Raw genomic sequence first — 12,476 nt, 5'->3', positions numbered from 1 at the left:
TTTCTCCCACCCCCCTTCTTTGAGCCAATGGAAAACAAATCCCTGGGAGTGTCCCGCCCTGGTGCGAGAGCCACGAATCAATGGGAAATGAGAACGGAGCGGTGGCGCGGCCGGTGGTGGGTGGAGCCACCCTGGGTCTTAGACGGAGGCCCGGTGGGGTCAATCCGCGAGGCGCTGCCCGTCGCATGGCTGTGTGGCTCCTGGGGGGCCGCCTTGGCCTGCGCGGGTACCTTGGCGCTAGTCGGTTACTATGTCCCCGTTTCCGAAGCCGCGCCCCTCAGGGCGAGGAAGACGGGGACAGGTGCGTATCTGGCCGGGAGGGGACTCGGGGACACGTGCGGGGAGTTCCGGTACCGTCTCCCCGGTGACGTCCCCTGTGTTCTGACGTCACCGCGGCCACGTTGAGGCGGGGAACGGGGTTTGTCCGCGCCTGCCGGGCCGTCTCGGGTGCAAGTAGCACCCTGCCCCCAAACAGCTGATGCCGCTTCGAACACGGGCACTCCGACGTGATGGGAAGAAGGGTTCGGCACGTTCTCCGAAACGCGGCCCTCGACCTCGCGCCCGGCCCACTGCCCCGAATTAAGATCCGTACATCTGGTGCCCCCCGAGCTTAACTCTTTGCACAACTTCCTAATGTCACTTTACCATGAAGAGCTATTTATTCAAGAGCTTTTTGGAAATGCCAGAGGGGGGCGAGTGTTGGAGGACCAGGGGATGTTACCTTGGTGGGACGGTGGGGGCGGGGAGGGTTGCTCGGTGACAGCATTTGCCTAGCAGTCCTGCGGGGTGGGCAAAAGTCCCAGCAAGGTAAAATGTCAGTGAGAGTTGATGGCTTGCTGCTGCAATCCTAGCTATTCAGGAGGCTGCTAGGTGGAGGACTAGTGTTTGAAGCCAGACAGGGTGGACATCCCCAGGACTCCACCTCCAAAATAACCAGCAAAAAGCTGGGCTCAAGTGATTAAAACCCAGCCCCAGCCTAGCAACTGTGAGGCTCTGAGTTCTAACCTCAGTACCACAAAATGTAAAAAGCAAAAAGAAAAAAAATTTTTTTTTCTTTAAAGAAAATGCCAGTGCTCAAACCCAATTTTTCCAGTTTTTTAATTTTGTTTCTGGATTTTTGTTTCGTTTTGTTTAAATTGCTGAATGTACTTGAAGCCTTGTAGAATGGAAGTGGCCCCATTTTCTGCCCCTGATTTGGTGGTTAAAGAGTCAGAATTGTGAGGACTAGAGGCAAGAGTTAGAGGAGAAGTGAGGTCACAGTTTGGGGTGTGAAGTGGGACATTTCTGGTCATAAATCTTATCTCTGCCTCCTCCCTCCTGGTTGACCTGGGAAGGTAAATCACAACAGCCATGAAGTTAAAAGGTAGCCCTTATCTTTGTGACTATGGGGAAATTCCAGGGCTAATTCCAGGAGAAAATGCCTATAGTATGCTGTGGTGCAAGGATTATGGGAAATGATCGATTTCTTTCTGCAAGAATTAATTGAGCATTTACAGTGAGCAGTGCTCAACACCAGCTACTCTTCAGATAGAGATGAGGGAAAGACACAGAGTTTGCCTACACACAGCTTGCAACTAGAGGGTTCAGAAAGGAAAGGTATCAACCAGAAGTATGGGGCAAATGCTGCCATCGAGGTTGCAAGCAGCAAACCAAGAGCCACTGTTGGAAGTCTCCACATAAGCTGCCCCACTTACTGCCTCTTCTCGTCTGCTTCCCCTTAGGCCTCAACCTTCCTCAAAGACACCCAAGATCCCCAAGATTTACACCAAAACAGGAGATAAAGGTAGGGTGGGGACAGATCAAAAGTGCAATACAAAAAAAAACCACAGGTGACAGACATCAGTTGGAAGTTCTTCCAACTTCCTTATAGTCACTAGAAATGATGTAATAGGTCTGAATATGTGTGACAAAAATATAATGAGAAATGAAAAGTGCCTGGAATATATTAAATGATTTAAAAAAAAACCAACAAGTTGCAAGGCCAGATAGGGTGGTACATGCCTGTAATCCTAGTTCTTTGGGAAGTGGAGATAGGAAGCTGGAGGTTTGAAGCTGGCCCTAGACAAAAGCAAGAGCTGCCTGAAAAATAAAGAGTTGAAGACATGGCTGAAGTGATGAAAAATTCAATCCCAGTGCTAAAAAAAAAGAGGAAAAAAGAGAGAAGGGAAAGGAAGGTAGGTTGGGGCAGGTGTGGCTCAGTGCTCAGTGGTAGAGGCTTGCTTGAGGCAAGTGTGAACCTCATCAAAGAAGACAAAAACAAGTTACAAAACTATCTAAATATTCCTAATCTATTTAGATTTTAAAAAAACTCTGGCTGGGAATATGGCCTAGTGGTAGAGTGCTTGCCTCGTATACATGAAGTCCTGGCTTCCATTCCTCAGCACCACATATATAGAAAAAGCCAGAACTGGTGTTGTGGCTCAAGTGGTAGAGTGCTAGCCTTGAGCAAAAAGAAACCAGGGGCAATGCTCAGGCCCTGAGGTCAAGTCCCAGAACTGGTTAAAAAAAAAAAAAAGCCAAAAAACAAAATAAAAAAACACTCTGTATGCATATTATTACTTTTTACAATGAGCTTATATTATTTTTGATAATTAAAAAATACCAGAACATAATGTACAGAAAAGGATACAGAAAAATATATCATCAGCACAATATCATTTTCTGAAGCAATGCAGGTCACTAATAGGCAATGCTTTTTGTATAGATAAATAGTAAAAGTATAAACATCTGCATATGATAATTAAGGCTACTGACCTCTACACTGAAAAAAAAGTGAAAATGGGAGGGGTAGGGTGGCACACACCTATTATCTCAGCACCTGAGAGGCAGAGGCCTGAAGATCACAAATCCCAGGCTGGGGCTGGGGATATGGCCTAGTGGCAAGAGTGCCTGCCTCATATACATGAGGCCCTGGGTTCGATTCCCCAGCACCACATATACAGAAAACGGCCAGAAGGGGCGCTGTGGCTCAAGTGGCAGAGTGCTAGCCTTGAGCAAAAGGAAGCCAGGGACAGTGCTCAGGCCCTGAGTCCAAGGCCCAGGACTGGCCAAAAAAAAAAAAAAAAAAAAAAAAACAAATCCCAGGCTGGCCTGGGCTATTTAGTAACTAGTTCAAGACTACCCTGAGCTAAGCTAGACATTGGTGGCTCACACCTGTAATCCTAGTTACTCAGGAGGCTAAGATCTGCAGTTCAAACAGCCTGAGCAGGAAAGTCTATGAGACCCTTATTTCCAGTTAACCACCAAAAAGCTAGAGGTGGAGGAGTGGTTCAAGTGGTAGAGCTCTAGTCACGAGTAATAAAGCCAAGGGACAGCACTTAGGACCTGAGATCAAGCCCCTGTACCAGCACAAAACAACAACGAAAACCTACTGTTACTTACAAAGAAAGACCTTGTCTCAAAAAACAAGAAAAGTTAATTTCAAGTCATTTATATGTTACCATGACAACCAAAAAACAACATACACAGGAATAACAAATGTTAGGTATGGCATCCAGCCAAACACCTCCTGGAACACCTGGACTCAGACATGGTTGGGGCCATTGGCTGTTGGCTTTCTGAATAGCCTGGCCTTGAACTAGGAACGGCTCTGTAGGAAGGTGCCAGACTTATTATAGGAGCTGTGGCTTGGGCACTGCCCCAAAGCAGGGCTCATTGTGTGTTTTGGCATTGTGATCATTTTTCTGTACATGACAGGGAAGACAGGTGTTGCAGCTGCCCTGGTGAAGCTGCAACCGTCACTTGGGCAGGAAGGGGACTGCACTCTGGGCTCAGGCCTGGTGACTCACTGGCCTTGTTTTGTCTGGTCTTGGTTTATCACAGGGAAGCTCCTCTGATGGTTTTCTATGACATGTTTGTGTTCAACAGAAAACCACGGTCTACCTGTGAGTGCCAGGCCAAGGCCTGGCCACACCAGTCTCCTTGATAGCCTCAGGCACCACAAACCTAGACTGAGGAAGAGCTTAAGTGTAAGTGTAATGTAACACACAGGCTTTGGTTTTTTTGTTTTTTGCCAGTCCTGGGGCTTGAACTCAGGGCCTGGGCATTTCCCCTGCACTTCTTTTGCTCAAGGCTAGCGCTCTACCACTTAAGACACAGTACCACATCCAGCTTTTTCTATATATGTGGTGCTGAGGAATTGAACCCAGGGCTTCATGTATGCTAGGTAAGCACTCTACCACTAAGCCATATTCCCAGTCCACAGGCTTTGTTTTCTTAAGTGGCATAGTTGCTACATGATTCTTTTTTGGGGGTAGGGATCTCTTTATTTCTTTTGAGAATGCTGGAGATGGAACCTAGGGCTAGATAGAACACCAGGGTGTGTTCACTCCATACATCTCATAAGCTTGTGCATTTATCATTGCACTTTCTATGTTATACTTCAGGTTAAAAGCTTTTGTGGGGGGTGGTCCTGGGGGTTGAATTCAGGGCCTTGTACTTCCTAGGCAGGTGCTCTAACCACTTGAACCACTCTGATAGTTTCTGAAAGCTAGCTAGCTTGCTTCCTTCCTTCCCTTTCTCCCTCCCTCTGTTCCTTCTTCCCTTCTTCCTTCCTTCCTTTCATGGTATATCAGGAAAAACTAACCAAGTGTCTTTCTGCAGGGTTTTCCAGCACCTTCACAGGAGAAAGGAGACGCAAAGACGACCAAGTATTTGAAGCTGTAGGAACTACAGATGAGCTAAGCTCAGCTATTGGGTAAGGGACACTGGCTTGGCCTTGAGGTTAAGCCTGAATCACAGGGCACCGGTGAGTGCCCTCCTCGTGACACTCTCAAGAGTATTGGTGATCCTGGAAGTTGTCCACGTTATTTGGCCAGAAGCAGAGGCTATCGGCTTGGCAGGGCTGCAAGCTGCAGGCACTTCTCCCTCCTAGCCTTGCCTGCTCCCTCCATCCAGCATGTGTCCCTCCCGTGGTCCCGGGAAGCGACCTTTCCCCTCCATCCCTGCTCCCCCCACTTTCTAGGTGAATGTGTATGCCACTCAGGAGAGAGGCGTGTTAATAGGACACAGTGTATGTTGTTTTATAAATATGCAAAAGTTTACAAAGGTCACTCCAAAAATTAGCCAGGATGGGCCAGTGCACTCTGTGATGACAAGCAGCTCCAACACCTCCTGGCTTCCCAACCACAGGTACATTTCCTGCTCCTACTCAAGCCTGCCTCAGGGTGATGGCTTCCCTTTGAGATCCAGGCTGGCAGAGCGGCCTGTCTGAGCTGCTACCACAGGTCCTGGTGAAGCTCATACTGGCACTGAGCGCTCCCCAGGGACTGACCTGGTACTTAGATCTCACCAGGCAGAGCTAGTCGGTTGTGAGATGGGCCTGACACCATGAGGTGGGAGGGGTAGCCAAGAACTATGTGGTTCCAGGGGTATAGGAATGAACTGGGTCTAAGTTCTGATCCTCTTGCCCATGAGCTGTGCAGCCTCTCTGAGCCTCGGTTTAAGGTTCGGTCAAACAATCACAATAACACTGTTCATCTCTGTTCTTGTGAGGATTAAATGAGATAAATCTCTCTCTGTGTGTGTGTGTCCGCTCTCCCTCCATCCAGGGCCTGCTCAAGTAATAGTAATGTTAGCTGCTGTCATTGTCAAGCTAACATTCATATTCCCTGCTGTCAGGTCTCAGTGGTCGGTAGACTATGAGATTTTTTTACCCAGACAGACAATAGCAGGGGTACAGCAGGGATAGAAGGCTGGCCTGCGAGAAAAGGACAGCCATGACCATTGTCGATGGACCTTTTGTCTCACAGCACTAGATTAGAAGCAAATGCTTTCTACTTCCTTGTAGGTTTGCCATGGAATTGATCACAGAAAAGGGCCACACCTTTGCCAATGAGCTTGAGAACGTAAGTAACACAGTCTCGCCCCACCATGGAGCCACAACTCCATTTGTAATCTCACTGTGGTTTCCTCTGGTCACCCGGGGCCAATCACTCTCTCATAAGCTATTTATGCACCTGCAGAATGGGGACACTCAGAGGCAGTCCTTCCTGGGAGAGGGCTGGCACAGTGCTGAGTGAGGGGAGGATGGAAGAGAGCCACCACCAGCCAGGGGCCTTGGTGTTGTCCCACTGTTGTGGGCTTGCTACTGGCATCTGTGAATGCAGATCAGGGGCTAAACATCTCACAAGGCACAGGCAGCCCCCCTCGATAAAGAATGGCCCAAAAGGCAGTAGCCCCAAACCAGGAAACTCAGCCACTCTCAGCCCACAGGACTCCTGCTTGTTACCAGGGCCCTGTGTCCCAGGAGCAGAGGGGCCTCTGCTGGGATGCCATCCCGGAATGCTTTGGAATATGCCCAAGCTATCTATCTGTGCATTGGCCTAAGTCTAGAACTGGCCCAGATAGGTGCTGGTGGCTCACGCCTGTAATCCCAACTACTCAGGAGGCTGAGAGAAGAGGATCCTGGTTCGAAGCCAGCCTGGGCAAGAAAGTCTATGAGACTCTTATCTCCACTAAACTACCAAAAGAAAGTTGGAAGTGGAGCTGTAGCTCAAGTGGTAGAGTGCTGGCCTTAAGCATAAAAGCTCAGGGACAGCACCCAGGCCCAGAGTTCAAGCCCCAAAACCAGCACCCCCCCCAAAAAAAAAGAATAAATACATAAAATAGAACTGGTCCAAACTGGAGCCTAGTGAGAAGGAAGCTCACATGAAGGCCGGGGGCGAGGGACTGGGGTCAGGCCCGAAAGCTCCTCTTTGCCACGGGTTGGGTGGGCCATGAAGACGTGGTGCCCTTCCATGTCCAGCAGTCCCTCAACAGGACAGCTGTGCCTGGGGCTGGGTGATACCCCCGGCGGGGAATCGCACCCTTTCTACCCCTGCCACAGGTCGCCGTCACTCTCGCTCGCTCCCCAGATCCAGTGCACGCTGCAGGACGTGGGTGCTGCCCTGGCCACGCCGCGCTCTTCAGCTCGGGAGGCCCACTTAAGTAATCCTCTGACCCTGCAGGGGGTGTGGGGGATGCAGAGGGCTGTGGGGGTTGGGGGATACCTCCTTGGTGTCACCCCAGGGCTGACTTGGGTGGGAGGGAAGGATGTCCCCCAGTAGCTGGATGCCATTGTGGGGGAGGCGCCCCAGCAGAAAGGATGTGGGGCTTCCTATGTCTGGTGGGCGTAGCCTCGTGGCAGCTTCCCTGTTGTGGCTCCTCAGAGCGGGTGACATTCGAGGCAAGCCGCATCCTCGAGCTGGAGCAGTGGATTGACAAGTACACCAGCCAGCTGCCCCCTCTCACAGCTTTCATTCTGCCGGTACGCCATCCCAGCATCCTCCACTAGGAAGGGAAGGGGGTGCAGGCCCTGTGTATAGGCAGAACCCCTGGACTTCAATGGCAACAGGAGGACTGGGAATGTGGCCTAGTCCTAGAGTGCTTGCCTAGCATGCATGAAGCCCTGGGTTCAAGTCCTCAGTACCATGTAAACAGGAAAAGCCAGAAGTGGCACCATGACTCAAGTGGTAGAGTGCGCGCCTTGAACAAAAAGCAGCTCAGGGACAGTGCTCTGACCCTGAGTTCAAGGCCTGTTGGCCAGCCTCATGTCCCTCACCAGCTCTGCACACTTTGGAGGAGAGTCCCTCTGTGTGCATCATGCAGTGGCCCTGAGCAGCACTCTTCCGGTGGGGGGCGGGGGCCGGGCCTGGGGCTCTAGGAACCCATCTGCAGCATGAACACCCACTTCCTTCTCTTTCAGTCTGGAGGCAAGAGCAGTGCAGCCCTGCATTTGTGTCGGGCTGTGTGCCGCCGGGCTGAACGACGGTAAGACCGCACACACAGCAGAGGCCCACTTTCTAGGACTTCAGAGATGGCTCCCAGCAGTGACATCATGGCTGGGGTCACCTGTGTAGCCCATAGCAGAATATCGGTCTATCTGTGTCAAACCCTGAGCTCTTCCTAGGCATGAAGGCTTTGTACTGCACACAAAGCTCTTAGGCCCAGATCGAGCCTCAGGCATATCCTAGGTCATGGAACTTGGGCTTCTGAAGGAAGAAATGTCGCTTGTTTGTAAAGTCATACACGTCAGCAGGCCCCAAGGCCCTCTGAAGGGCAGGGCTGAGCCCAAGTGGTCCATGGTAGGGCAGACAAGGCCCCAGCCTGACCTGTCTGGTGTGTACACATGAGCCACTGTGGAATCCCAAATTCTCCCCTGACAGCTGCTCTAAGTCACACCTTAGTGATTGGGAGGCTGGAAGCTGGCCATTTCAGCTGGGAAATACTGGCCAGGACATGGGCCCCAGGTCCCGCCACATGGCCTGACTGTTTCCTCTTTTTCCCAGCGTGGTCCCTCTAGTCCAAACGGGGGAAACGGATGCAAACGTGGCCAAGTTCTTGAACAGGTACTCGTGGGGGTTTGGCAGTGGGACTGAGCGGCAGTCCGCAGGTGTGGAGAAGTGCGGGGCTGCCTCCTCTGCTCGCATCTACTTCCCACGTGGTCATAGGTGCGCGATGTGTGCCCAGCACCGTGCCAGGCTCAGGGAAGGCTGCTCTGTCTTCCTCTTGTGAGGAGATGGTGCTAATCACAAGGACAGGGGGCCAAGTGGGGCCTTGGGGAGGTGTCTTGATAGTGACCTGAAGTCTGCTCTCCAGAGCCAGTCTCCCTTCCCTGAAAAGGCTCAGGGCAGCAGTGGTCAGCAAGGCCAGCACAGGACAGGTTGGGGGGACTCACACAAACACCTGGGGACAGGTATGGCGATCTCCCACCAGGAGGAAGGAGGGGAACTAGGTTCTGGGCACTATAATACTCCAGGCCCAGGCTTCTGCTAGGAACTCAGTAGTGCCTGTACACACTTTTGATGGTTACAGCTGGGTGCTAGGGGTGCCACTGGCATCTAGTGGGTAGGGTTCAGGGATGCTCCAAAAAATGATCCCAACTGTGGGCCAGTGTCAAGGTTTCAAGCCTGTCCACACCGCTCCTCACAGACTCCTGGGGCTCGGGGTTTGCTGTTCCTCCTTGGAAGGCTAACAGGAGCAGAACGCAGCTAGCACTGGGTAACTCATTTCAGATCTTTCTCTTTGCTTCTCTGCCCTCCAGGCTCAGCGATTACCTCTTCACCTTAGCCAGATATGCAGCCATGAAGGAAGGCAACCAAGAGAAAATATACAAGAAAAGGGACGGAGCCTGACTCACTGTGCCTTGATGACACAGCCCTACCTGGTGGCCACTGTGACCTTTGCCCTTTGCCCTTTGCCCTCCTGGGGCCTAAAGAGCTCACTCCCAGGGGTGCAGGCTCAGCTGCACTGTATCCCCTGCCCCTTTCCACAGCCTTCCCAGGCTTCTAACCTGCATCTCTGCGGAACTGGGGTCAACTCTGTTGCAGAAGAGACCAGCAAGATGGCTGCGAGGAAAAGGAGCTTTGCAGACGAAAGAATAAAAGTGGGAAAGAACAAGTGTGTGTGTGTGTGTGTGTGTGTGTGTGTGTGTGTGTGTGTGTGCCTGTGAGGGAGGGAGATAATGCATTCAAGAGTGAACCCCTCTCCTGCTGCCAGCTCAGGTTGTTCAAGGGTTTGCAATGGTACTGAGGCCCTTGGAAGTGTGTGATTTACTTGTGTCAATGGGGCTTTCAGTGTCACGTTTATAAAGGAGAGGCAGGCAGGACTGGGAAGCTTGGTCACCTCTGAGCAACCCATCACTGCCACGGGGTGGGGAAGGGCTGTTTCAGAGCCACAGGCCCCAGCAGCACTGGCTTTGGATTGCATTGTGGGGGTGTGGCTTAGAGAACCCCCCTCTAACAGGGAGGTCGTGGGAAGAGCAAGGCGCTCACAGACAGGCTTCATCTCTGGCACGTGTTACCCGCGGTCACCACCGCCCTCTCCTGCAATCCAACACCACCAGGGCCAGCTGTGTCCTTGGAAAGATACATATTTCTAAAGGGCAGAGAGGCTGCCCCGAGAACCGAAGGCTTCTGTCTTGCTCATGGCTGGTGGTGACTTGGGCAGGGCAGGCCATGCCACTGTGGATCTCAGTTCAGCAATGGTTTATCTGTCAAGCTCCTGCTTGGCAGCGGGTTGCCTGCTAGTCATGCCAGGCCCCTCACCGCTGCCGACCCCCTGGCTGGCAGATGAGTGAATGTTAGGTGTTGGTCACAGGCACAGTCCTCACAATGCACCAGCTACCTTTGCAAGCACAGTGTGTCTATTAGGAAGCCCACAGCTTTGGGGCACAGAGGGTGAGATGTAGGTGCTCAGCGGGGAGGGAATGTCCTAGGAGGAGGCCCTGTCCACTGCCAGCACGGTGAGAAGGAGGTGTGCAAGGCAGATGTTCAGCAGGACTGGAAACTGGAAGAGCATCTCAGAGCACTTTCTCCAGGCCAGCCAGGGAGGCTGATAGTGCAGAGCAGGTAGCCATCGCTCAGTTGTGCGCCCCCCCCCCCCCCGCCCAAAGCCCCTCTGCCTTCCTGGGATGGCACAATGTGCACCATGACCAGCACCGTACACCCCTAGCCATGGGGAAGATGAGAGACATGTTCTGCGTGCAACACTCTTCTAGTCCTTCCTGGATGGCCATTGCGGGCTGGACCTCAACATTCAGGTCCCACCAGCCAAGCCTCCCCTGGAGAGCACCCAGGGGCAGGGCATGTGTGTGTGCCACCAGCCTGGTGAGAACGGCGCTGGCATGGGCAGCGCAGAGGAGGGTGGGCTGCGCTTCTGCACTGCCATAGCAGAACCCCAGGCAAAAGGAAAAGTGTCCCCCTAGATACACTGACCAATACATCTGCCTGGGTCTTGAGCCAAGTGGCTACATGGAATAACGTCCTGCAGTTGAGGAGCTCTAGGAAGACTCACGACCCATCCTTCAAAACATGTGGATGCGCGGCTGCAAAGCCAGGGCATGAGGTATGTAGACAGTGGCAGAGGGTGTAGCATACATGGATCTGTGTGTGTGTGTGTGTGTGTGTGTGTGTGTGTGTGTGTGTGTGTGTGTGTAAAATTCGACTTGAAAATGGCATGAAAAAGTAGAAGATACTGCCTGGAAGCATTTCATCTAGATAACCTGAGGCCTGAGCCTCTCACACTCTGTGTACCTACTGCACCCCCTTGTAAATGTGCCCCTGCCTTGCCCTTCCCAGACAGGAAGAGCTTGCGGCAGCAGCCCCCAGCAGAGATGAAGCCCCCCAGCACTGCAGAACGGCCCAGTGCCACGCATGCCACCCAATTTCATCAGAACCCCACAGCAGCCATGGAGCGGGAGGGGACTCTGTTTTGCAGGTGGGAAGACCGAGACCCAGAGGGCTGGCTTGGGATTTGATCTCATGATTCCCAGCCCAATGTTCTGCAGCCCCCTCCCCCACCTCTTGATAACTTTTTTTTTTTTTGCCAGTCCTGGGGCTTGAACTCAGGACCTGAGCACTGACCCTGAGCTTCTTTTGCTCAAGGCTAGAGCTCTACCCCTTGAGTCACAGCACCACTTCTGGCTTTTTGGTGGTTAATTGATAACAGTTTCATGGACTTGCCTGCTCAGGCTGACTTCGAACCACACAATCCTCAGATCTCAGCCTCCTGCACAGCTGGATTGGAGGCATGAGCCACCGCTGCCCGGCCACTTGACAGCATTTTAATCACCACCTAGGCTGTGGTAAACAGTGCCAAACATTAATAGATCCTGCTGTCTCATTCTCAGCCTAGTTTCCCTTAACTGATTCTTCACGGCTATTGTTAATGTGCATTTTTCACTGAGTAATTTCCACAGCCCGAACTTGTAACAACACCCCCAGTGACAAACGTTCCCCAGTTCTACATCTCCTGTCAGCGACAATGTCACCCTTGTCTCCTCCCTGACACCTTCCAGTTTTATGATCACCCCATCCCAGAGATGGCCACTGAACCTTTAAGAACCTACACGCATTTCAAGTGTAATTGAATAAAATTCTTTGTATAATAAATTCCACCTGAATGCTACATAAATCAGTGCCTGGAAGGATTTGTGGCTCATCTTTCCCCCGTGACAGGACTTGAGAATTTCACTGGCAGTGCTGAGCCCAAGCTGGTCCTGTCTTGATTGTGGAAGGAAATAAATTTGCCTTTGCAGCCCATCTGAGGTGCAGTTTTCATTTGCCTTGGCCCATGACTTCTCTGTTCTGAGAGAGGACGGGGCTGGAAAGTCTAAGCAGAAAACTGGGAGTCTGTGCTCACGCCTATAATCCCAGCTACTCAGGAGGCTGCGATCAAGTCTGTGAGATGCTTATCTCCTATTAATTACTCCAAAGCTGGAAATGGGGCCATGACTTAAGTGGTAGAGCAAATTGAGCTCAGGGACAGCACTCAGGCCCAGAGTTCAAGCCCTACAACTGACAAAAAAATTTTAATGCTTTTGTTCACCTTTTGTCCCTCCCTTTCTGCACCTCTCCCCATTTTATACCCCCTAAAAGAAAAAACAGCCAAAGCAAAACAAAAACAAAAAACACCCCACCACCATCAGCCCCCTCCCACAAAAAAATGTTCCCATTCCCTGGAGTTTGTTCCCGTATTTTAAATGTTCAGAGAATTTA

At 51.7% G+C, this 12,476-nt stretch overlaps 1 protein-coding gene across 1 annotated transcript; it reads left to right on the top strand.

Moving 5' to 3' along the window:
* Positions 1 to 116: 116 nt before the first annotated feature.
* Mmab (metabolism of cobalamin associated B) lies at positions 117 to 9,378 on the top strand. The gene is made up of 9 exons (XM_048342796.1): positions 117 to 301; positions 1,722 to 1,783; positions 4,603 to 4,696; positions 5,789 to 5,846; positions 6,855 to 6,927; positions 7,149 to 7,246; positions 7,685 to 7,749; positions 8,268 to 8,327; positions 9,023 to 9,378. The coding sequence occupies exons 1-9, from the start codon at positions 186 to 188 to the stop codon at positions 9,111 to 9,113; spliced, it is 717 nt and encodes a 238-aa protein (XP_048198753.1). The 5' UTR covers positions 117 to 185; the 3' UTR covers positions 9,114 to 9,378.
* The last annotated feature ends 3,098 nt before the right edge of the window (positions 9,379 to 12,476 follow it).

Source organism: Perognathus longimembris, chromosome 3, assembly GCF_023159225.1.
Source record: "Perognathus longimembris pacificus isolate PPM17 chromosome 3, ASM2315922v1, whole genome shotgun sequence".
Taxonomy (NCBI): domain Eukaryota; kingdom Metazoa; phylum Chordata; class Mammalia; order Rodentia; family Heteromyidae; genus Perognathus; species Perognathus longimembris.
Note: the sequence above shows the minus strand (reverse complement) of the source record. Positions and strands in the feature narration are given on the sequence as shown.